The 24,876-nt window shown below is 36.9% G+C and overlaps 1 protein-coding gene across 7 annotated transcripts; it reads left to right on the forward strand.

Annotated features, from left to right (window-relative positions):
• Window positions 1–403: 403 nt before the first annotated feature.
• Window positions 404–23,728, forward strand: LOC127648750 (coiled-coil and C2 domain-containing protein 1B-like). Of its 7 annotated transcripts, none has more exons than XM_052133488.1 (27): window positions 404–455; window positions 726–848; window positions 988–1,114; window positions 1,285–1,426; window positions 2,438–2,538; window positions 3,054–3,161; window positions 3,421–3,558; window positions 6,083–6,383; window positions 7,177–7,307; window positions 8,431–8,509; window positions 8,776–8,844; window positions 8,982–9,124; window positions 9,377–9,449; window positions 9,766–9,902; window positions 10,051–10,168; window positions 10,736–10,908; window positions 11,186–11,311; window positions 11,395–11,453; window positions 11,535–11,651; window positions 11,778–11,851; window positions 12,579–12,637; window positions 12,714–12,765; window positions 12,932–13,031; window positions 14,797–14,887; window positions 15,104–15,226; window positions 23,455–23,499; window positions 23,589–23,728. In XM_052133488.1, exons 3-26 carry the CDS (start codon window positions 1,049–1,051, stop codon window positions 23,464–23,466), a joined length of 2,592 nt encoding a protein of 863 aa, XP_051989448.1. In that variant the 5' UTR covers window positions 404–455; window positions 726–848; window positions 988–1,048; the 3' UTR covers window positions 23,467–23,499; window positions 23,589–23,728. The 7 variants fall into 7 exon arrangements, with proteins under 7 accessions (XP_051989448.1, XP_051989452.1, XP_051989450.1 ...); XM_052133492.1 differs by having other exon boundaries at window positions 1,001–1,114; XM_052133490.1 differs by having other exon boundaries at window positions 446–469.
• Window positions 23,729–24,876: the final 1,148 nt, after the last annotated feature.

Consider the following 24,876-nt stretch of genomic DNA (forward strand, 5'->3'; position numbering starts at 1 on the left):
ATAATAATAATAACAATAATCAAAGCAAGCTCCAGACCCTCACTGTTGGTGAATGAAGCCAAGGTGGTTGGCGCCACCTTTGTAGTGTAATGATGGCTTTTATTGCTTCTTTATGCAGAATTAAGAGCAGGCACAGATCAAGCTTAACTCGTCTGTGTAATGACGTCTTAATATGCAAGTGATGATTTGGCGTTCCATTACTGCAATCTCGAGGCAAGACTGCCATTATAAAGCGTTTTCAATGTTATTGCAATAATAATGTGCAAAAGTAATGGTAAAACCCATTTATTTCCACCACCACCATTTTATATTTATGGGTGAAACGGAACCAACGCGAATAGAAAAGGTAAGTTGCGACTTTTATTTTGAAAATGCTAAAGGACGGTTTGGTTTGCTCATGTTGGGCGTGGCGTGTCTTGGTGTTTTTGTTTCGGTGCAGCAAAACAAATCTAATGGTATGGGCACTGCTGTGAGCTGCGCTGTTTATTCTTTTAAAATACACAGATATAAATACATTAACATTCATTCAAACCGCTTTACCTATAATACACCAGTGTCCTAGTATCATGGCTTAGCTGGCGAATGGGAGGTCGTAATGGATTTTCAGTTGTCATATATTCTGTATATACTTTCACTCTATTAAGCGATTTTAATAAGAGCGTGACAAATCATTATATATTGTCTCTCATATCCGTTAATTGTTGTTGTTTCTACCATATAAACAGAGAGCTTAAATAAAATCAGATTTATGAAGCACTTCGGACGGAAGGAGGAAGTGGAGACCGTTTTCTGTTGGCAAGGAAACGAAAGTGAACTAACAGTCCATATCTGTTTTCTGGATTAGTGAGGTGAGTCAGCAGTCCACGTGTTAACAGCACATGTGACAGTCGTTTGTTCTAAATTCCTGTTCAAAACCTTAAAGATAGAAACACGCAGACCGTTTATATCTCCTTCGTGACAGACATTTCTCGTTGATTTACACACCAGAGTCTGTCCTCAGGCATTCAGGTTAGTGTTTGTCCTATAACGAGTAGACGAGTAGAAGGGGATGTTTGGCAGGAAAAACAAGCGAGCAGCAGCGCCGAAAGGCCAAGGCGCAGCTGCGGCCAAACAGGTGAGTGTGTTGTGTATGACATCAGCTTGTCTGAAACATGTAAACAAAGGGGTCAAATATGTTGTCTGCTTTGAACAGGGTCTATGAGTTGAGAGCCCTCTTTGAACTTATCATCTGTGGACCATGACAGGTGAACAGTGTATTAATGTTTGTTTTTTTTCTCTTCTCAGATGGGATTGTTGATTGATTTCAAACCAGTGGATATGATGGACATAGAACAAGATATGAATGACCCTGATTTAGAAGCAGAATTTGCTGCCATTGTTGGGAAGAATCCAACGCCGGCTGCAAGGGGGAACACGGCTGGCAAAAGTGGGCATCAGATTATTGTTTCTTCTTAAGGGGCGGCTGTGGCTCAGGTGGTAGAGTGGGTCGGTCACTAATCGCAGGGTTGGTGGTTCGATTCCCAGCCCACATGACTCCACATGCCAAAGTGTCCTTGGGCAAGACACTGAACCCAAAGTTGCTCCCAATAGCTGCCTGCTGTCATTGGTGTGTGAATGGATGAATGAGACACAGTGTGAAGTGCTTTGAATACCGCTAATGTTAAAAAGGCACTATATAAGTGCAGACCATTTACCATTCTTATCATATTCAAATTTGTATTATGAATGCAGATTTTATCTTTCACAACCTAACATATTTGCCATCCCAGATGTGTATGACTTTCTTTCTGTTGCTGAACACAAACAGAGATTTTTAGAAGAATATCTCATTGGTCCATACAATGCAAGTGAATAGTGACCAAAACTTTGAAGCACTAAAAAGCACATAAAGGCAGCATAACATAGCTATCATGTGCGCATGCATCAAAGGCTATGAAGTATTACTTGAAATCATGATTGTGCTTAGAGACTGCAATGTCAAGATTTATAGTAAAAAGGAGTTTGATTTTGGTCTGTTGGATTTAACTACTTGAGTCATATGGGTTACTTCTATGCTGCCTTTATGTGATTCTTTGAGCTTCAAAGTTGTGGCCACAATTCACTTGCTTTGTATGCATCTAAAGTTAGTTCTTCTTAGAGTTAATCTTCTTAAAATCTTATTTTGTGTTCAGAAGAAGACAGTCATACACATCTGGGATGAAATGAGGGTGAGTAAATGATGAGAGAATTTTAAATTTTGGGTGAACTATTTCCTTCAAATTCAGTATATAGTGCATATAGTGGTAGTTCTGGTTTTGACTGTCATATTGCCACAGTTATCAATCTGATTGTTTGTTATTTTCTGAATTTTTTGGTTGCTCTTTTATAACTTTCTTGAAAATGGTTTGTGAAATTTTCAGATTTACTGACATACATTTTTTTTTTTTTTACGATAAAGCCCCATTACCAATGGAGGATATTGCAAAAATGGCGGAGGCATGCATGAAAGACTTTGATGATGATGATGATGACAATCTGGAAGATGATGAAGATCTCATGGTAAATAAAAGATCTTGATTTTAGACTGTTTATTTTCGCTTTCAGCACCTATTGTGTAATGTGTAATAACCTGGGATGTGCATAAGTAATCGATTATTTGAGTACTTGTTCATCTTTTAATATTTGACAAGTAAAAACATTACTTGAATATTGTAGTTGTATTTTATTTTGTGTCTTTGCCTGCTGTGGGCAATAATGAAACTTTTTCTCTCACCTAAATCTTGCCGGTACAACTCAATGCATTAGTTGGCATTGTACATACATGAATAGTTCAGCCCAAAATGTTATTCTTTAAAGTGATTGTATTGCTTCAAAAGATTTGAAATCTTTGTTTCTATGTGTAAGTGCAAATCATTTTTTGTTGTTGTCACTTGTTGATTTTGTTGATGTTTTTTATGCAATTGCACAAGTAATCGATTACTCGTTGTTTAATGTATTAGATTACTTGATTACAAAATTACTTAAAATGCCCATCCATAGTTATAGCAAATGTGTATGTTGTGGTGTGTTGCTAGGCTGAGCTTCAGGAAGTGGTTGAAGAGGAGGAAATAAAAGATTCGGGTGCTGCCACCCCAGCCTCCCCAGTTAGTGCAGAAATTCCTTCAACAGAACCGGCACGCCAGGTACATTTTATGCAGGAATTCATAAGCAAATTAACCTTATGCAGCTATGTCTAGTGTAATATGAATGTTAGATTTGGATCTTTCCTTTGAATGTAGTTATCATGTTCACTGAGAATCGCCTTGGTAAAAGCATTGAATTGCTCCAATAGATATGATTTTCTTCATGATACTACATCAGTTGTTCTCTATTTGTCAATAATCTGTTGATGGCCTATGTATAAGATAAATGAACCACATCATATATCATTTTTTCCCACAGGAAACTAAGGTCTCGTCAGTGCCTGGGAGCATTGAACACACTTTAGATGAGAGAATAAACATGTATAGAATGGCTATTGCAAATGCCAAATCAGCAGGGGAGTCCTCTAAAGCCCGGAGATATGAGAGAGGCCTTAAGGTGAGTGGATATAGTGTTCTACTCAGAGGAAACTTTGGATAAGGGAAAAAAAACATGCAGTTTTATGGAATAAAACAGGATCAATTATGCATGCACTTTTTAAGTTTTTAAGGTGATAATGGACAAAACGTGAAATCTTTGAATCAGGGGTGTAAAGATTCACTCGTTTTCTTGATGCATCGTTACTAATCCTGCTAATTCTTATGCATCAATCTACAATCTATTTTTGAATGGAAAATTGTAAGTGTTGGTCAATAATTGGTTTAAAATGCTAAAAACGAATGGACAGTGATTCAGCAAAACACTGTACAGTATTTTAAAATGTATAAATATTAAATAGTTACATGTGTTCTCTAAAATACACTTCTCGGAGCGCGAACCCTCACAGCTTTCCTTTCACAGACGGGTGCTGCACTCTTCCATCACCCCTTCAAGAGATCGCACCCACTCTTCTTTCTATCTGTAACACATTGCAGCTTTTTGCAAGCAGCTTTTGAGCACCTCGTGTCTGATCTCTCCTCAGGATGGCCAATGAGAATCACATGAGCAAATCAGCTCGCAGCACTCTTAGAGTCAAACAAGCTCAAATGATTGATACAGCCACAAATCATTGCATTGTCACTACTTATTGCTGGGAAACTCAAGCCCCATTCGGACGGGATTAGCTTCCCTGACATACAGTACTGTGCAAAAGTTTTAGGCACTTGGGAAAAATGTTGCACAGTGAGGATATCTTAAAAATTATTGACATAAATAGTTTTCATTTATCACTTAATGTCATACAAAGTCCAGTAAACATAAAAAAGCTAAATCAATATTTGGTGTGGCCACCTTTGCCTTTAAAAAGCCACAATTCACCTAGGTATACCTGGACACAGTTTTTCTTGGTTGTTGGAAGAAAGGATGTTCCAAGCTTCTTGCAGAATTTGCCACAGTTCTTCTATCTGTTTAGGCTGTCTCAATTGCTTCAATGTTTACAGTCAATTCACAAGGGATAAGCGACGTCTGTATAAATCGCAGAGATGGGTGTGTCTACTGCATTTATACGCTGCCATCACACATAACACCCATCAGAAAATTTATTAAATGGTGCTGATTAATTATGCAGGTAAAAGGGGGCCTTGGTAGCTCAGTGAGTATTGACACTGAATTCCATCCCTGGAGTCACGAGTTCAAATCCAGGGTGTGCTGAGTTACTCCAGCTAGGGTTGTGCCGATGGACGATATCATCGTCCATCGTGATGGCTGACCAACATCACAATGTAGAGCCACCATCCTGATGCCACGCCCCATTTTGCGAGTCTTGCTAGTGTGACTCACTAATCCTAGTCTCTTCTATAGTTAACCTAAAAACTTTGCAGGGATTGCTCTGTAAATTAAATTGAGAATATAACTAATGCATATATGCTATTTTAAATACTGTAGTATATGCCAGAGACGTGACGTGTTAGTCTGTGAAAATACCGTGTCAGGCAGGCTACACAAATATTGATCTTGACATTGTTAGCTTCTTGTCTTTTTTTTACATGTCTTACACTATACATTTAGATTAAAATATTTTATGTTGTAGGCTACAAGAAAATAGCCTTTATTAATTAATTATTAGTAGTTGTAGTGTCTCAGAAAATCTTGCTCATTGTCACATAGCTCTTGTATACACTGAAGCGGCAGTTTAAGATAAACCCAGACCAGCGAACGTCAAATAACTTTTGTCTGGTTAATACTTTTAAAGAAAAATTTCCTTGGCCATAAATCCATAATGTCAAATCAAATGAAAGAAACGAGGTGAATATGAATAACACATTTATTAAAACATAGAGGAACAACAAATAAAACAAGAAAACGGGAACAACACTCAGACCGAAACTCGGCATTAACATTTCACTTATAATTAGCAGCACAATTAACTTCAGCACAGGCTACAAAATAAATTATGTTATTGAAATATTGTAAAGTGGTCATATGAACTACACAAATGAACGTTTAAAAAATAATATGCAAAATCGAATAGCTCCGCAACGGATGGCGAAAAATGCGTAAAGAAGTCTAATATCTTTCACCATAGACCATGTTTAAATTTCGATGTTTCTGGCCAGAAATACCAACATATTCACTTTATCTGGTTTTAATAAGCTGCGGATTGGAGTAACTACACTACCCGCTGTGCTGAAGACCCGCTCTGATGGAGTACTGGTAGCACATATGCACAGATATTTCCGTGCTAATCTTGCCATGAACGGAAACCTTTTGTTGTTCGTTTTCCACCAAGTCAGCGGGTCCTCTTCCCCATCAATGGCCATTTCCTGCAGGTACATGGTCATTTCTGCCTCGACCTTTTGCTCATCAGTGAGTAAAATAACGAAATTATAGTTTTTAAGTGGAAAATAGTATTTATGTAAAGAGATATATTAAAATAAAAAGTGCACAACTCTTCTTAAGTGAAAGCTAAAAAAAAAAATGATAATTGATTCACTTTCAACCCTGAGATTCACATACTTACTTTGAATGTTTTTGAATTTTTTAGACCCTACAAACTATGCTGGCATCAGTCCGGAAAGGAGGAAAGATTGACGAAACTGAGATTCCCCCTTCAGTTGCATGTGGGGCCTGTAGTGGTCCCATTCGGCCTCCTTCCCCACCAGTAACATTACCTGTTCAGCATGGGGAATCTGACAGCGCTGTTGAGATCTCTCCTGTCTCAGCAGAATCCATTGTCATGGATCCAGCACCAAATTCTAGAGAGGAGTCCTCTGGTTTAACCTCTCCAGCCTCCCTGTCATCTCCAGATGAGGAAAATGCAGGAAGTGCAGCTGAATCACCTTTAGGTTAGTGATGTTCTTAATGGTTGGATGATGAGGTGCTTAGATATACAGTGGGGTCTAAAAGTCTGAGACCAAATTGTAAGTCTGTTTTTTATGCTAATAAAAATGAAGAATAAATTAAGATTATCTAAGATTCTGTTTCTTGGTCACTAATCAAATGTAAGCAAACTGTGAGCATTGATCATGTTAACTCATTTGTAAAAAAGGTCAGATTTCCTTGCTTCCACTGAAGCACACAAAATACTTCACAAATCATGCTGGAATAATGTGTATCATCTGGTTTTTGATAAACTGTGGAGTCCATCACAAAACGAGTACATGTTGTCTTTAATGCAAAAGGGGGACTTGACAAATTCTAAAAAATTCTGAACTTCATCTATATTTTTCAGTTAAACTTCTCACTCATTCCTCTCAGAAGCATTTTCACTAGTCTTTTGAACCCCACTGAATGTGGTTAAGAGATGATTGAGGTCAGATCAACTTGGTTTTCTATTTGGGTTGTATATTGGAGGCCTTTTCTGTTCCTTTAGACTGGCATAATTTCTTCATTATTTTAAATATAAAATATATTATTCATTAATAGTAGTCATAGTTTGTCCGAATACACGTAAAAAAACTGTAGAAAAAGTCTAGGCTAATTATATTTATGTATTGATTGAATGAATCAAAAAGGTTAGTCATGGAAAAACACAGTAAGTTGAAAATACCTTTCCTGATTTGCTCATTTTCCTATAAGTATGACATTCACAGTGTTCTTCTTGTAAAGGGCTCATTGTGGTTTGCTCTGCTCCTCAAGTAGACTCTCCAGTCACACAGCCCACTAAAAACATTCTACTGGAGCGACAGAGAGAGTACAGAATGGCAGCTCTCAATGCCAAACAAGCAGGAGATATTGAGCAAGCCAAAGTGTACATGAAGGCCAGCAAGGTAAGATTTGGTTTCTTTTTGAATCTGTATCAATATCTGTTGCTGACTGTATGGCTGTGTGTCCATCAAAGCATGATATTTTTTCAGTTGTTTGTTATGGAAGCGCCGCGTATTTAAAAAAGCCAGCAGCGTGACGAGGCGTTTTTTCTGTTCGCCGAGAGTTGAAAAATGTTCAACTTTGGGTAAAACGCACCACTCATCACTGTCACTATTTACCCAGCCGTCCAATCACAGTGAAGGAGGGGCAGGACAAATACCACACCGACCAACCTTCACATCCTACTAGTACAATGACTGAACAACAATGGAGAAGTTTGCTGGTCTCTTGAGTATTTATGTCTGTACCAGATGACATTACCGGACTACAAAAATATTAATATGAATAATAATGCTTTAGCCTTCCCTTCATCCAGAGCAAGGGCCAGTGCAAGTACTATTCCTTGTGCTGACATTTTTATATTCAGTACTTGTTGATAACGCAAACTATCTGTGAAAGTAGGTACTTGCAACACATTATTTCCGCAGATATTCCGTATCATAGCAACCAAAGCGTCTCAGCTGCAAAAAATGCTTTGATGGACACGGCCTATTTCGTTAATTTAAATAACTCGCACTATAAATAAAAAATCTGTACCTCCTCTCCAGGAAAATGGTTGAAGCATTTTTAAGGCTTTTTGCCTTTAAGCATTTTATCAGCCCTAAGGGTGTTATGTTTTTATTATTATTGTCAAGTCACATAAACGTTGTGTGTGTTTGTATTTTATTTGTACGAAGCCAGGATTCTTATGCTTGAGTGAATTAAATGCAAAGCTATATACGTGTATTAGACATTGTTAATATGTTGTTTATTTCACCTACCTTTTGTTCAATTTGGGAATTTAGCAATTTAGCAGGACTTTTTTATTTAGCTTCGTATTTAATTAATTTAAATCTACCATTTTCCTTAACTATGTTGTCATGCAATTTTGGATATTCCTCATAACCAAGCTTCTTGTTCCCATCAACAAGGGTGATGAAATCTAATAACTCACTAGTAACAAAATTGTGCGAAGTTATTTGAGGTATTCAAGACTAGTAGCAAGTAACAAAGAGAGCCACTATGTTGTGTGCTTGTTTGGCTCAGGGATTCGATGTAGCAATTGAGGCTTTGGAGAAAGGCCAGTTGGTGGACATGAGCTCCCTTCCTCCCTCCCTGTCTCAAGGTTAGACCTGAAGTGTTGTCTATGTACAAAAACATACTCTACAGAAGCGTATTTCCATATTATGTATTTTAAGGCCTTATAGTTTAATAGAATAGTTGCTGTTACATTGTATTAAAAATATTAATATTCTAAAACAATTTAAAAAGTCACATTCAACTGGAATATTAGTTGTCACTTAGCTTGAAAGACTTGTTTGTGATTTTGAAATTTGTTTGAATACAGGAATGTTTTTCAGTCTGCTTTTAAAAGTTTAATTATTTTCCTAGCTGCTACAGTTACTCGGGCTGCACCTCAGGCTGCTGTTAAAGTCTCCCCTTCTGCTCCTGAAGGGCAGGGTGAGTAGTGTTTTCAGTGACTGAGTATGTTTCTCTTTTAATAGTCTATTTATGGTCTAACCTAAATTACTGTATGTATTGTATAAATTTAGTTAAATTGGCTACTAAGAGCATTTCTGTTATGTTTTGTTTTTTAGCTGACAATGTTTCTGGCCCAGTTCAACCCAAAACTGTTCTTGAAGCTCTGGAACAGAGGATGGCCAAATACAAAGAGGCCTTCACACAAGCTAAAGCCAGCGGGGATGATCGCAAGGCCCGCATGCATGACCGCATCGCTAAGGTTAGTTCACACTGAAAATGAACCTAGAATCAGCCACATCAAATGTTGGCGATGGCATGTAGTCACCATTGAATGTTACCATAACGCTTTCAGATTCTCTCCCAGTGTTTCCTGTTTAGATTTTATCAGTTTGGATTGTGGCAATCCATTCACATTTGCATAGCACAGCACATTGTAGGCATTCTGATTCTGATTCTGATAACTGGGTGTTTGTTGTAAGTTGATGAACCTTGATCTTTCTCTGGTCCGCAGCAATACCAGGCTGCCATCCGTGCCCATAAAGCTGGTCGAGCAGTCAATTACGATGAACTTCCAGCCCCTCCTGGTCAGTTCCTTTCTAGATACTCAAACTGTTTGATCTCAGAACTCTTCCTTAATACATAGAGAAGATTAGCCCTACTGCCAAATCCAAGAATGTAATGTATAGATTTGCATTATATTCATCCATTTGGCAGATGCTTTTATCTAAAGAAACTCAGTGCATCCAAGCTATAAATACTATTAGAACATGTGTTCCCTGAGAATTGAACCTGTTACTTTGGTGTTAGTAGCAACATGTTCTACAGTGCTACAGGCACATATTTACTTTTCTTTAACGCCTGCCAAAAAAAATGTAGATCAAATTGAAATGTTCCCTATAGGGTTTCCTCCAATCCCAGGACAGAAGGCTGCTTCACCAGAGCAAGGATTGGCCGCTGTGCTGGAAACGGCCAATAAGCTGACATCTAATGAAACTGATGCTGGTGATGAGGAGGAAGATGGAAATGGGGAGGAGAAGGTGAAAGAAGAAGCAAATGTTTTTCCATTTAAATTTCCATAAAATGTCCTTAAGTTGTTCCTTTTTTTTTTTTTAAATAACACCGTTTTGAATAAAGTATTTTATAGCGAGCACACAGTCTTTGTTTGACAACCATTTTGGCTTCCAGGGTACAAAAGTAGACAACCAAAAGAAGCCCACTCTTGCAGTACAGCCAACGGTACAGGAGCCCAAGAGGACCCCTTCCCCAGACAGGATGTCCAAACGAGGGAGTCTGCCTGACACTGGTAGAGTTATATTTTACCAGTATGGTACGATCAGGCCTGGTTCCAGATGAAAACTGCTGAGGGTGCTTCTGAAAATTGCAAGCATGCTCTATATAAAGTGGAGACATAATGTAATACATTTTTTAATGCTACTAAAACAACCTAATATTTAATCCACAAATAAAACTGCCTTTGTTTAAGAGAAGTTTATTTTAAAATGTATATAGCTATGTTTTCTCTGCACATGAATGCAGCAAGCATGTTATCCGCAACCACTGATCTAGAGTCAGTTTCACATTCCACTTATCGTAAGTTTTGGCTTTGGGAAACTGATCCTAAATCAGCAGAATGGGCCACTTAATGCCGGAGCAGAAATCGTAAGCAACAGGCTGTGTATTGAGTGTGATAATTCAGCTGGGAACGAGTGGAGGTCTTAAACAATCAAATGCTTGTGTATGTTAGAACCCCAGTAGAACTGATTAAGATGCTGTCCTATTTTTGACAAATTTATGTGAGAGGCACAGAAAATTCCTATCAAATTGACTTTGTTTCAGTTTGTGCTTTGTGCTCTGGTTATTGTCTTCTCAGCTCAGCAGCAGCTTGAGATTCTGGAGGGCCGAAGAAAACAGTACATGAAAGCAGCACTGCAAGCAAAGCAGAATAATGATCTAGAGCAGGCCAAGACCTTCCTGCGCACAGCAAAGGGTTTGGATCCCTTGTTAGAAGTAGTGCGCAGTGGCAAAACAGTGGACATAAGCAAGGTAAGGTATTTGCTGTTATTTGATACATTACATAAATAATACATTATTTTTACTGCACTGTGTGCCTGTTTCTGTAATAAATTATTTAAAAAAATCTAAGGATGGTAGTGTTATCAAATGTTTTAGGAGAAATATAGGGCAAAGTTGAGACCCTGATTCTTTTTACTTTGTATAAAAGCTTTCTTGATTTGTATTTGTTGAGGACACATCTGTCAAGTATAGGTCTTGATTCTATAGAATTGAATGTTAGTGTGAATTGAATTGTGTTTGTCTTTAGGTACCATCACCACCTGGAGATGAGGATGAGGACTTCATTCTGGTACATCACAGTGATGTTCAGATCTCTGAGAAGGCTGAGGAGGTCTACACTCAGCTTAACAAACTACTCAAAGAGCAGCATGAGGTAATAAATAGGCAGTGATTTAATGAAGTAGCTGAGAGAATGTGTGGATTGTTTGAGTAGAACCTGTTTTCTCTCTTCTTCAGAAATGTGTAACATACTCCAAGCAGTTCACGCACATGGGGAATGTTGCAGAGACAACCAAGTATGGATACAATAGTAGATGTCTCACATACAGTATATAGTTTCTTTGAGCTATTTATTTATTGCCATTGCTCCTCTCTAGGTTTGAGAAAATGGCCGAACAGTGTAAAAAGAGTTTGGAGGTTCTTAAGCTGGCTCAGAACAGGGGGCTTCAGCCTCCTAAACATCATTTTGAGGAGAGAACATACCGCACTGTCAGGTCTGTAATAATCTCTGCAGATGTTGCAAATGCAATGCAGATTCCTGTTCTGAAAATATGTAACAACACGGTAATTGTGGGGATTGGAAGTTTCATTGCTTTTTTCTGTCTTTATTTCTGTTCTAGGATGTTTCCAGAGCTTAGTAGTACAGACATGGTTGTAGTCATTGTTAGGGGGATGAACCTCCCTGCTCCCTCTGGTAAGTGTTAAACATACTTACTAGAACAACTGAAGTCTGGATTGCACCACCCAAATGAGTACAAAAATACTAGGTATCACACACTTCAAGACTGTATATGGCTACAGAAAAAACTGGATATCTTACACCAATTGACTGAGGATCACATGTCACCCAGCTTTCAAGTCAGTCTGACTTAAACTTGCACGCAATCACACAGCCTCCTACTGTCGACATCATAGAGGTGTTATTTTGCTGCCACAACTGAATTAACATTTCAGCTTCAATTAGCGTTGCTCCGGACATTCGTTTTATGTTGGATCTTCACCATTTGACTTCAGATTTAAGTTGTAGAGCATCATATATGATGGTATTTCCTGTATTGTCGATTCTAAAACATGTTTGATATCCTTCGACTAAACTGAATAATAGTCTGAGAGTAAGAAATCGGAGTCTGTACCCATAGTATACTTACTACACAATATTCTGTGAAATATGTCAACTCCGACTGGCCCAAAATCTGCAGACTGAAGCCGATGATCATCATACTCTGCTCAATTACAATTCAGTGTTAAAGTTGGATAGTGTAATCCAGCCTTGTGTTGCCTCTGCAGACTTTTAACAACTCATTGATCCAGTCTTTACTAATAATTAAAGTTCTTTAAGAGCCTCAGTACTCATACTTTGATCATAAAGATGATGACAGTATCTTCTATTCAAACCTCTCCTCTTCTGCCTCTTTTGAAAGGTGTTGCATCAAATTACTTGGATGCCTATGTCAAGTTTGAATTTCCATATCCCAGTTCGGTGAGTACCTGCTCATTAATCTGTGTAATTGACCTAATCATTTATTTGATTTTAACACCGTCTGTGTTCATGTTAGGATCAACCTCAAAGACATAAGACATCAGTCATCAAAAATACTAACAACCCAGGTAAAAATGTTTAGCTATTCATTTCTGTACCATTACATTGGTGATGTAATAATAAGATTTTGCAATGCAATTTTCTTTACAGTAGCTTTTTGTTGAATATATGTGTTTATGTTCTCAACTGCAGCTTTCATTACTGCTGTGTTGACATTATTTTGCATCTTGGCAGAGTATGACCAAAACTTCAAGCTAAACATCAACCGTAACCACCGTGGCTTCAGGAGAGTGGTACAGTCTAAAGGCCTAAAGCTGGAAGTGCTGCACAAAGGGTAAGAGTTCCTGTAATATATAACCCCTGTGTTTATCCTAACATCTCCACATAATCAAATAACTTGATGAGGAGACCTAGAGGCCTATTTTAAATGTACTATCATTATTATCAGATTGGTACTCCGTTTCTTTTATTTTCATTTGTATTTGAAAACCAACATGTCAGTAAATCAGGGATATTTGTGTTTTTAAATTGTGTTTTCCAGGCCTGGAAAAGTCATGTAAATTTCTAGTGGTTGACCGATAGTGGATTTTGCCAATACCCATAACTAAGGTGGAAAAGACCAATAACCGTTTGGAGTACAAAAGTACAAAATTAATAAAGTCCTTATATGGGACATTTAACTATAAACAAGCCCAAAATACCCTGTTTACTCTTATTTTGTAATGATGGAGACTTGGTTCTGTTACAATTCTCTATATGTAAGCATTTACTAAATTAAGCTTTTTATTTCATGTAGAGCCACCAGATGAAGGGTTTTGTACATATACATTTAATCAGATGAGGTTAAATAAGAAATAAGGTTAATTAATATTTAAAAGAAATTAAGTTGGAGACACAATATATATGCTGATGCCCTTGCTTCACTTTAGAACACTTGATGATCTAATCAATATAACAAAATATGCATCTTTATCAAATCTGCAAATCCTCAGGAGGTGTCAGTGATTGTTTTTATTTCACATCTAGAGGCCTCTTTTATGTTAAACCAAGATTTTATAACTTGAATCCTCCAGCACCGGCCACAGAGGTATAACAATGTTTATCGACATTGAATTTTCACGATAACCGATAGTTACAAAAGCTAAAACCTATATATCGTCTACCTCTACACATTTCTGTAATGAATATGCACTCACAAAGCACTTTATTAGGAACACTATGGTCTTAATAAAGTGCCCGATGTGGTCTTCTGAGGTTGTAGCCCATCCGCCTCAAGGTTCGATGTGTTGAGCATTCTGAGATGTTATTCTGCTCACTATAATTGTACAGAGCGGTTATCTGAGTTACCGTAGACTTTGTCAGTTTGAACCAATCTGGTCATTCTCTGTTGACCTCTCTCATCAACGAGACATTTCCGTCCACAGAACTGCTGCTTCAGAACTTCTGAGTAAACTCTAGACTGTTGCACATGAAAATCCCAGGAGATCAGCAGTTACAGAAATACTCAAACCAGCCCATCTGCCACCAACAATCATGCCATGGTTGAAATCATAGAGATGACATTTTTCCCTATTCTGATGGTTGCTGTGAAGTTTCTGACCTGTATCTGCATGATTTTATGCATTGCACTACTGCCACATGATTGGCAGATTAGATAATCGCATGAATAAGTAGGTGTACAGGTGTACCTAATAAAGTGCTCAGTGAGCATATATTTTTGAAGTTTGCTCTGCTCTAAAATATTTAAAGATTACTTATTTTAGATATTGCTTGTTTGTAGAGCTTGTGAGTAAAATGTGCTCTCAAGCCATACTAGTCCAATTTGTGAGCAAATTATTCTTTTAAGTCAAAAAGAATGATTCAGTGAATTGGTGGAAACGGTTAACAAAGCAGTCTGAATTAATGTTATTTTAAAAATGTTATATTCAATAATCTAAAAAATTAAATAATGGAAATGCATTGGTCCAAAAATTTAGAAACCCTGGTAAATATCTGACCAATGCTGCCCTGTTTTGAGTTCTGTTCCTGCTAACATACATGTTTGGTCAGTATATGTAGGCTGCTCTGAGAGTAACACTGATTTCTTTGTTTTATGACAGTGGCTTCCTGAGGAGTGACAGACCAGTAGGATCAGCCCACCTAAAACTGGAAAAACTGGAAGCTGAAAGTGAAGTGAGGGAAATAGTCGAGGTGAGCTTTGTTTATCCACACTCATTTTTCTGTGTTGGCGTTCATCCAGAATTGTGGTTTGCAATAGTATATGCGTAGGAATTGGATGTAAGAAAGCAAACATCATCAGTGAACTTGAGCTAAAAGCGTACATTCACACATAGCAAAACTGCTATGATTACATTTGCGGTTGGAATGTATGTTTATGTTATTGACATTTTTTTTTTGCGAATGTAGGTTATGGATGGGCGGAAGGCCACAGGTGGTCGTCTGGAGGTAAGGGTGCGTCTCAGAGAGCCTCTGAGTGGGCAGGATCTCCAAACAGTCACAGAAAGATGGCTAGTGCTGGATGAGCCACAGGTCAGTGCTAAGTTCAAACAAAGTCAATGATGGTTTACTGTGATTTACTAACTTAACTACATTTTTCAGTAGTGTGACACTAGCTCAGCTATTTTTACAATACCAACTTTTCTAGTAACAAGCTAACGTTTTCCAGCGAGTAGTGCTGTAGCATCACAAAACTCTATGTTTGTCCCATTGTATCATATTGCAAACACAGCAAAGGACCCGAGGTAGTGATCAAATGCACTCACCTATACCATCCTTTCTCTATTATGTAGTGCTGTGAAATACGAATCATTTAAGTGAATTGGTTCTTTCTGACATTTTATGATATTGAACTAGTAAAAGTAAATGATTTACTTCTATTTAGCATTGGGAAATCCAGTCCGGGTGGGAAATCCAGTCATTTTAGTTTGTCTGTTCATTCAGATGGTTCATGTAAATTCATGAGTTCACATATAGTCAATTATTTACTTATTCACTTGAGCCCTGCACAGCCTTAAAGGTATAGTTTACCCAAAAATTATAATTCTCTCATATACTCACCCGTAAGTCTAATTTATACTATTGAAGAAGCCAAACTTTTTTCTCCTGGATGAACTAAAGCACCATAGATGAACAAATCTGGCATTCATACTATGCTCAGTGTCGTTTTAAAATTAGTTTTGAGCGTGACTTCACAGTTTTTAACGTATTTTTCCAGCCAAAGAGGCCAAGAATTTCAGAGATGTGCATGAACAGGCAAAATATCAACAAACTAATCATCATCAGTGTTAGGTGAACTAAAAGAAGCCTGTTTGCCCAGTAAGTGTAAATTAGCCTTTATGCCATCTCAGGTCAGGTCCACACTCTACACTCTACCTTTCTCTGGGTTTTTGTCTTCCATCCTCAATTAGACAGCATTTTTGACAGCAAAATGCTTCCATTTTGCTTTTCAAAAAGGATCTCCCAAGTGGATCAATTTGGATAAAGCTGTCTTTGCATTGTAGTGTGGACACAGAAAATTGAGATATCTGAAAACATTGACGTATTTGTTTTGTGACACAGTCATGTGATCCATTCAACCCAAAACAATCAACATGGCAGCCCATGTTATAGAGGTGTTGTGCCGTTTCTCATTTTGATAGCATTGTTAATTGAAAAATGTTACTTAAATTGTACAACCTTCACATTCCTTCAAAGGCGACATGAAGTTTACTCTGAATTGCTGTCCGGCGACAGAACAAGAGGATAATTGCATTTCAAACCGTACATGCGACAGCAATTTTTCGCATGCACAATTAAGAGATTTAATTAGTTTCAGTGTGGATGAGCAACATTTAGAAAAGTGGATGGAGAGCATGTCAAAAATGAAAACGCTGTTTTTAAATGTATCCATATTAATGTGGACGTAGCCTCAAACTTGTATGAATTATTTTCTGCCAGGGTACCTGTGGGTCCTTAAAATTCTTAAATTTACTTTTTAAAATGTAATGCCATAAAAAGTCTTAAATATCTTAAAGCTGCTCTATGTAAGGGCCTGGGTAGCTCAGCAAGTATTGACGCTGACTACCAACCCTGGAGTTGCGAGTTCGAATCCAGGGTGTGCTGATTGACTCCAGCCAGGTCTCCTAAGCAACCAAATTGGCCCGGTTGCTAGGGAGGGTAGAGTCACATAGGGCAAGCTCCTCGTGGTTGTGATTAGTGGTTCTTGCTCTCAATGGGGCACGTGGTAAGTTGTGCATGGATTGCAGAGAATAGCACAAGCCTCCACATGCTGTGAGTCTCCGCAGTGTCATGCACAGCAAGCCATGTGATGAGATATGTGGATTAACTGTCTCAGAAGCGGAGGCAACTGAGACTTGTCCTCCGCCACCCAGACTGAGGTGAGTAACCACGCCACCACGAGGACCTAGTAAGTAGTAGTGAGAATTGGGCATGCCAATTTGGGGAGAAAAAGGGATAAACAAAAAAAAAACTGCAACTTTGTTCTCTCTAGCGACATCTGTGGTTGATACTTAAAATTGCAAGCAGAAACATTTAATTACGTCAGTCAGTGTTCTGACACCGCTCCTCTGGCGGATGAATCTCCCAATTTGAGCTTACCTTAACATCACCTGTGTGAGATCATGATTGGAGCCGGAGTCATAACGTGCTATTTTCATGTTGATATATGATTAAACATTTAAAATGGAGACATCACTTGCTTTGATGAAGATAAAAAAAACACTCTTATTTACATATTTGAATATGTGCTTTTCTGGCACTTTTAAATAGAGAACAGGGGACTCTCCTCAGTCATCATCAGTATATCTTAATATAATTATTAAATATAAGTGTTTTATCAGCTAATATTTGAATTGTACTACAATTTTCAATTTAAGAAGTTAAACTCATGATATGGCTATATGAGTTCAATGGATGACTTTATTATTTTTATACTATATTGTCCAGCCTCAGTTACTACAATAGCATGTCTATTCAATGCTCACAATAAACAAAATAAATACGAGGATTCAATAATGATCAGGATAAAATATACTTTATTAAATGTAAAAATAATATGCTTAAATATGCAATATAACAATTAAAAGAAGTCAGTTTCAGAAGTCATACATATTAAACACGTCGCAATAACTTCACCGAGCAATATAGATACATACCGATCTGATAACACATGGGTAAAGTTTGATTCATAATACCATGCAATTATACAAGCAATATAAGCTTCAACAACCCTACCAGAAAACATATCCAACCAAGCAGGTAAACAACTTCACCAAACGGATAATAGATAAACTTCCATCTTGACTGCAAGGATGCTGTCCTGAACTGTGTGAATGTTACTGAACTGAGTTCAACAGCGCAGTTAGTTTCTCCAGCTGGAACATGACGTAACGACACAATGAACTTCATAAACCATTGATTTAGCTCCAAATCGAACCCAACAGCTCAAAAAAAAAAAAAAAAAAACATTTTTATAGGCTTACTGTAATGAATCGGGTAAGGTAAGGACATTGTTCTGAACACTGATTCTTTATGTACTCAATCAATAATGGAAATGTGTTTATTTTTAATAAAAATATTGTACATAGTTCAGCTTTAAATAAATTACAAGAAGTCTTAAATTTAGTTTGCTGAGGTCTTAATTTTTGTGGTATGAAGCAGAATCTGTGTCAAAATCATCTCAGTCTCAGATTTAGATTCAAATAGCATTATTGGCATGGTAAAAGCTTTACACTGCCATAGCATAGTAACATTAAATTTACATACATATACAGTTGAAGTCAGAAATGTACATACACCTTAGCCAAAATCATTTGAACTCACATTTTTCACAATTCCTGTAATTTAATCGTAGAAAACCTTCCCTGTCTTAGGTCAGGTAGGATCACTACTTTATTTGAAGAATGTGAAATGTCAGAATAACAGTAGAGAGAATTATTTATTTCAGCTTTTATTCCTTTCATCACATTTCCAGTGGGTCAGAATTTTGCATGCACTTTGTTAGAATTTGGTAGAATTGCCTTTTATATTGCTTAACTTGGGTCAGACGTTTTGGGTAGCCTTCCACAAGCTTCTCACAATAAGTTGCTGGAATTTTGGCCCATTCCTCCAGACAGAACTGGTGTTACAGAGTTAGGTTTGTAGGACTCCTTGCTCGCACACACTTTTTCAGTTCTGCCGGATTGAGGTCAGAGCTTTGTGATGGCCACTCCAATACCTTGACTTTGTTGTCCTTAAGCCATTTTGCCACAACTTTGGAGGAATGCTTGGGATCATTGTACATTTGGAAGACCCTATTTTGTGAAGTGCACCAGTCCCTCCTGCAGCAAAGCACCCCCACAACATGATGCTGCCACCCCCTTGCTTCATGGTTGGGATGGTGTTCTTTGGCTTGCAAGCCTCACCCTTCTTCCTCCAAACATAACAATGGTCATTATGGCCTAACAGAAAAAAAGTTTTGTTTCATCAGACAAGAGGACATTTCTCCAAAAAAATAAGATCTTTGTCCCCATGTGCACCTGCAAACTGCTTATGGTGGTTTTGGAGCAGTGGATTCTTCCTTGCTGTGCAGCCTTTCAGGTTCTGTCTAAATAGGACTCGTTTTACTGTGGATATAGATAGTTCTCTACCTGTTTCCTCCAGCATCTTCACAAGTTCCTTTTGCTGTTGTATTTTTCGCACCAAACATCGTTCATCTCTAGGAGGCGGAATGTGTCTTCCTGAGCGGTATGATGGCTGTGTGGTCCCATGGTGTTTATACTTGCGTACTATTGTTTGTACAGATGAACGTTGTACCTTCAGGCATTTGGAAATTGCTCCCAAGAATGAAACCGACTTGTGGAGGTCCACCTTTTTTCTTTTTCGAGTCTTTTTTTGAGGTGATGAGATTTCTTTTGATTTTCCCATGATGTCAAAAGCAAAGAGGCACTGAGTTTGAAGGCAGGCCTTAAAATACATCTAGTGGTAGACCTCCTATTAGCCAATTATACTATCAGAAGCTAATTGTCTAAAGGATTGACATCATTTTCTGGAATTTTCCAAGCTGCTTAAAGTTACAGTTAACTTAGTGTATGTAAACTTCTGACCCACTGGAATTGTGATATAGTCAATTTAAAGTGAAACTATCTGTCTTGAAACAATTGTTGAAAAAAATTACTTGTGTCATGCACAAAGTAGATGTTCTCAACCTGGTGGTCGGGACCAACTAGGGGGCCTCAGCACAATTCCTCAGGTTTATTTAATTTGAAATAAATATTAAAATAATTCAACTTGAATACTTTAAGATATATGCCTATTATTGAAACTTCTAGAATAAAGATTTTTCCATGATTAATTATTTGAATCAGACAAAAATAGTCTAGTTTCGGTCGAGGGGGCCTTCAAATATTGTCTTGGACATTGAGGGGGCTTTGGAGTCAAAAGGTTGAGAACCACTGTCCAAAACGACTTGCCAAAACTAAAGTTTGCCAATATGAAATCTGTGGAGTAGTTAAAAAATTAGTTAATGACTTCAGCCAAAGTTTATGTAAACTTCTGACTTCAACTGTACATGCAGTTAAAGAAAATGATTAAAAAATACAACAAAATAAAGGAATAGTAAAAAGTGTCAATAAAAGCATTTTGTTATGCTCTGTTTTCCATTTTATGCTTGTGGCACAGTGTTTCGGTTATTGTCTGGTAGTGGTTCTGTTCCACTGGTTGTCCTTTTGTCGTGGCTGGACTTGACATATCGCAGGGTCGGTGAATCTGCTCAGGTATTCTTCCAGGTTGTATTCTCTGTTTAGGATAGCAGATAGCATTCCAGTTTACTTTGTTGAGCTGTTGTTTCTGTCCAATGTTTCAGATATGTTTAATTTTTGGTTATTTCAATAATTTGATTTGGTTTAGCTGGAGTTTTGTTCTAGGGTTTAGCTGGAGTTTTGTTCTAGGGTTTAGCTGGGCATGTTTTAGATTGTAATGTCAGCTCTAAGACCAACTAGCTAAGAAGGATTCTTTCCCAGTTCAGCACTTTGTGTCCTAGGCCTTTGTGGTGAAGGGTTTGTGTATCAGTGATGACAGAAATTTCATTTTTAAATTAACTGCCCTTTAACTACCTGTTAAAGGGCAAACCTTTAACAAAAGTATTTGTTAAAGGTATCTGGCAAGAAAAAATAAGACCTTATTCACAGCAGCGCCATATTTATTTTTTGACGAAAATTACGAGGCTGTGAGGGATAGACGTACAGTCTCTTCGTTGACCTGTACTAAAGTTTCAAGTGTTTTTAGATCGTTCCGCAGACAAAATCAGATGGGATCTTGGAGCTTTTTATAGATTTATACCATTCATGCGAATTGAAGAGATGTCTATCCCTCACAGCCTCATTTCCATTCCCATTAAAAATCAAACATGGTGCTTTTGCTGGGTGATATGTCTTAAAAAAATTATCCCTATATTTTTCAGCCTGTTGACAATATTCGATATATATCTCGATAATTATGTATTTGCTCAAAAATGGCTCAAAAGTGTTTTTAATTTTTTTAATTTTGTTTGTTTTAACAGAGGAACCATCATTTCATCGAGACCATTTTAGCCAAGAAGATTAAATATTTTAAAGACATTAAATACAAATATAATAATTAATTTTTCATTAAATAAGCACAAGGAAGAATGAAATTCAATCATTTTCTTTGATATGTACTTTATATTTATATTTCGTACACAATGATACATTGTAGCTTAATAAAAACATCATTATTTACCTTCAAATGTTTATACTAATACTTTTTGGTGAATTAACAAGGTATGCAAAACTATTTCACCAATTTATGTTTTAAATCCCATTTGAACATTGCTTAATACTAAATTATTACTGTGGGACACATCTGGTTGATTATTATATAATGCTGAATTATAATTATTATCTGAATAAATGTTATGTATTTCTGGCCTGTTTACTACAGCTTCACCTGGGGCTTTCATTTTGACAGAAAGTGCTGTCGTATTTACTTCAATTTCACAAGGAGCTTTTATTTAAACACAGAAAAGGCAATAGACCGCTTTCACACTCTGGGTTTTGGAACGCTGAAGTAAATATTTGCAAGGTAAACTTTGACAAATATTATTTTACTTACCCATTTCCTCCAAGAGCAAAAGAAACACAATTTTTTTTCTTCTTCTGGAAAGTCATTCAAATGTTATAGAGTGGTGGATTGAGACAGTAAATTGGGAGAAGATGCCTAAAAACCCCTCGCAGCTGTAATAATTAGTTTTTTAAAACTAATTCCAGGGTAATAGAACACAAAGCATAATGTTATAAACTTACACTCAATATTAAAAAATATCATATAAAAAATTTGCTAGATTTACTCTGCTAAATAAGCGGAAACGCATCATCACAGTCTGTGAAAACGGTCTTTGTGTAAAATGTGTATGAAATGCTGTAATTTCCTCCTTTTCTGTTATTCTGTGCCACATTTGTATAATAACTTGGTAGCGGTTACTAATGTTTGTAATTGAACCAGCATTACTTTGATTTCACGATGACGTGAACTGATCTGAGATCACTGCCATGTGCACACAGATCAGCGCATCATCGGTTTGTTCTTAATCACACACAAACTGTGTTTATCTGTCTTTTAAAATCACATCTTTTTGTGGATTAATAATCATAACCATCTTGCTATTTTGATGTTATTTTTTTAATTGTGCAGCCCTGAAGGATCGTGAAATGAAAGCACATCAAAATCATCACAATATTTACGATATTGGTCAATTTTACATCGTCACCAAAATTATTTAAATGATATTGTTAATATTCGATATATCGCCCAGCCCTACATGGCACTCACATCTTGCTGGAAAACAAGTGACTAAACAGAAATGTCACAATATAGGCTTCATACTTTAGGCTACATGCGTTCATAATTCATTTAGAGTATCAATGTTGTGTTATATTATTTAAAAAAAGAAAACACATAAATGCACAATAAAATATATTAAAAAAAAACATGTCCAGAGACATCCAAGTAGCCTCAGTGGTTTTGTATTTACCTGCTAATTATTGTTTGTTTATTGTATTGCCAAAGTAGTCTTCAATTTTTCTTTTTATTTGGCCTTAAAAAGTCTTAATTTTCATTGCTTTGAATCTGCGGGTACCCTGAAAAAATGTATTTTGATGTGTTTATATTCATACAATGGAAGTCAATGGGGTCCTACACTTTCAAGTTCCAAAAAGGACATAAAAGTAATCCATAAGACTTGAGTGGGTTAATCCATGTCTTCTGAAACAATATGACTGGTTTGGGGATAGGATAGAACAGACCAAAGTGCTACTCCTATTTCCTTATAAATGTTGACATCTGCAGTCTCCTAGTTGCGATCATGATTCGAAGCTCAATTACTCTTCCTCACACTTGACTCATGTGCAGAGTGCAAGGAAGTGTGATCAAGCTTCAAATCATGATCAAATGAAATCATCTAAAACATTTGACAAATCATTTTTATATACTAATTAAAAATATTTTCTTTAAATAGCTTTATTGTATTTAGCTACTTTTTAGCTTGACTCTAGTTTGGGAAGCTTATTAATGATTAATCATGGCTGACTTCAATTAGCACATTTCACAATTACATCGGTAACTAAGAACATCTGTTTTTGCATTATGCTGCATCTATGCTGCTAGGTGTCACTGCAACATCAAACAGAATATTACTGTGCACCTTTAAAAAGGACATGCTATTTCCCAAGTGTTTGTTAATTTTGATTTATTCTTTATGTTAGGTACTGCTGTAATTGACACTGTGATGTACAAAACATCTTCACGAAGTAAGAGTTTTTCCTTTTTCCTAATGACAGATAACTTATAGATCATGTTTCTAGATTACACTTTACCCTTCAGTGTCACTCCTTTTCAGGTCCTAAGATCAGAGTGGATGAAGGTATGGACGGTGAAAGCTCCACAGTGCTACTAGCCTCAGGCACTCAACACAAGATGGATAATGCCCGGACATTTCTCAACACACTCTCTGTGCTTTGAGCCATTCACAGATAGATGTCGTCACTGACAGAGGCAGTTAGCTTTGTTTCATCAGGGTAAAAGAGGTTAGACAAGAATGTAATAGTTGGGGGTGATTAAAAATACAGTAGATAATAATAAGGGGAGCAGGAGAATGTCCAAACACTGCGTGAGATTGATATTGCTTTTAAATCTGCCTTTTGAGATGGATTGCCTCTTGGTTTTATAATAACGCTAATCCCAACTGTTACATTAGTGCATTTGTGTTGAAGCCAATGAGAGCTAACCTTTTTTTCTGCTCTGGGATGCACTTAGGATGCACACTAATGCCAAAGTAAAAGCTGTTGCTGCAGTAAGATGAATGATTTCATTTGTTTTGCCTCACACAAGGAACATGTTGCTGTCATACCATTAATACTAATGTGTGACCTATGCAAATGAGGTAAATACGATTAGCTATGCAAAAAGGTTTGCATTTGCATCCCAAATATTTTCAGACATTTCAAAACTTGTTTACAACTTATATAAATTCACTGCATGGTTTAACACGGGTTAATTGTGCATATGTTGTGCCAGATTACTGTTGTTATATGTTATTTCACATAAATGCCATAGAGAAGCTTTTACTAATTAAAGCAGATGTAACGAGCACTTGTATATCATTTGAGTTCTGAACCAGTTCAGTTGCCATTAATACTTAGCAAAGTTAGTCTTCTGCATTCTAGAGAGGTTCTGTGTTCATTTGTATACATATATAAAACTTCCCTGACATTATTTATGAGTTCAAATCTTTTGGATTATTTCTGTTGTTGCACTTCAAGGTCTCTTGTTCTATAGGGATTGCAAATTACTCCAGGCACTTTAGCCATGTTTATATTGTGGTCTAGTGTGCACATAATTTATTGTGATATATAAGATTTAAGTCAAACACAAGATTTAAAACTTGTTTGTTTAATATTTACTTCTTAATTACACTTTTGAAAGGCCCCTTTAATGTTTTTTGATCTGTTGGATTAAAATTTTGTCAGAATAAACTGGCATTTAATTTTTCCTGCCCACACAATGTGCAATCTAGGTCAGTGAGTCTACTTCTTATTCTGTTCAGATCTGTCTGTTCATTTCAGTTATGTGTGAATTGTTTGTTTTTTAAAAGACAAATTAATTCACCCAAAAATGAAAATGTTCTC

Source organism: Xyrauchen texanus, chromosome 9 (genome assembly GCF_025860055.1).
Source record: "Xyrauchen texanus isolate HMW12.3.18 chromosome 9, RBS_HiC_50CHRs, whole genome shotgun sequence".
Classification (NCBI taxonomy): domain Eukaryota; kingdom Metazoa; phylum Chordata; class Actinopteri; order Cypriniformes; family Catostomidae; genus Xyrauchen; species Xyrauchen texanus.

Bases quoted from the DNA above. Each gene is read 5' to 3' on its own strand.
- LOC127648750 (XM_052133488.1), top strand. From the start codon at position 1,049: ATGTTTGGCAGGAAAAACAAGCGAGCAGCAGCGCCGAAAGGCCAAGGC. The intron at 1,427-2,437 runs GTGGGCATCAGA...TTTACGATAAAG, and splicing joins GGGGAACACGGCTGGCAAAA to CCCCATTACCAATGGAGGAT. The intron at 3,559-6,082 runs GTGAGTGGATAT...TGAATTTTTTAG, and splicing joins GATATGAGAGAGGCCTTAAG to ACCCTACAAACTATGCTGGC.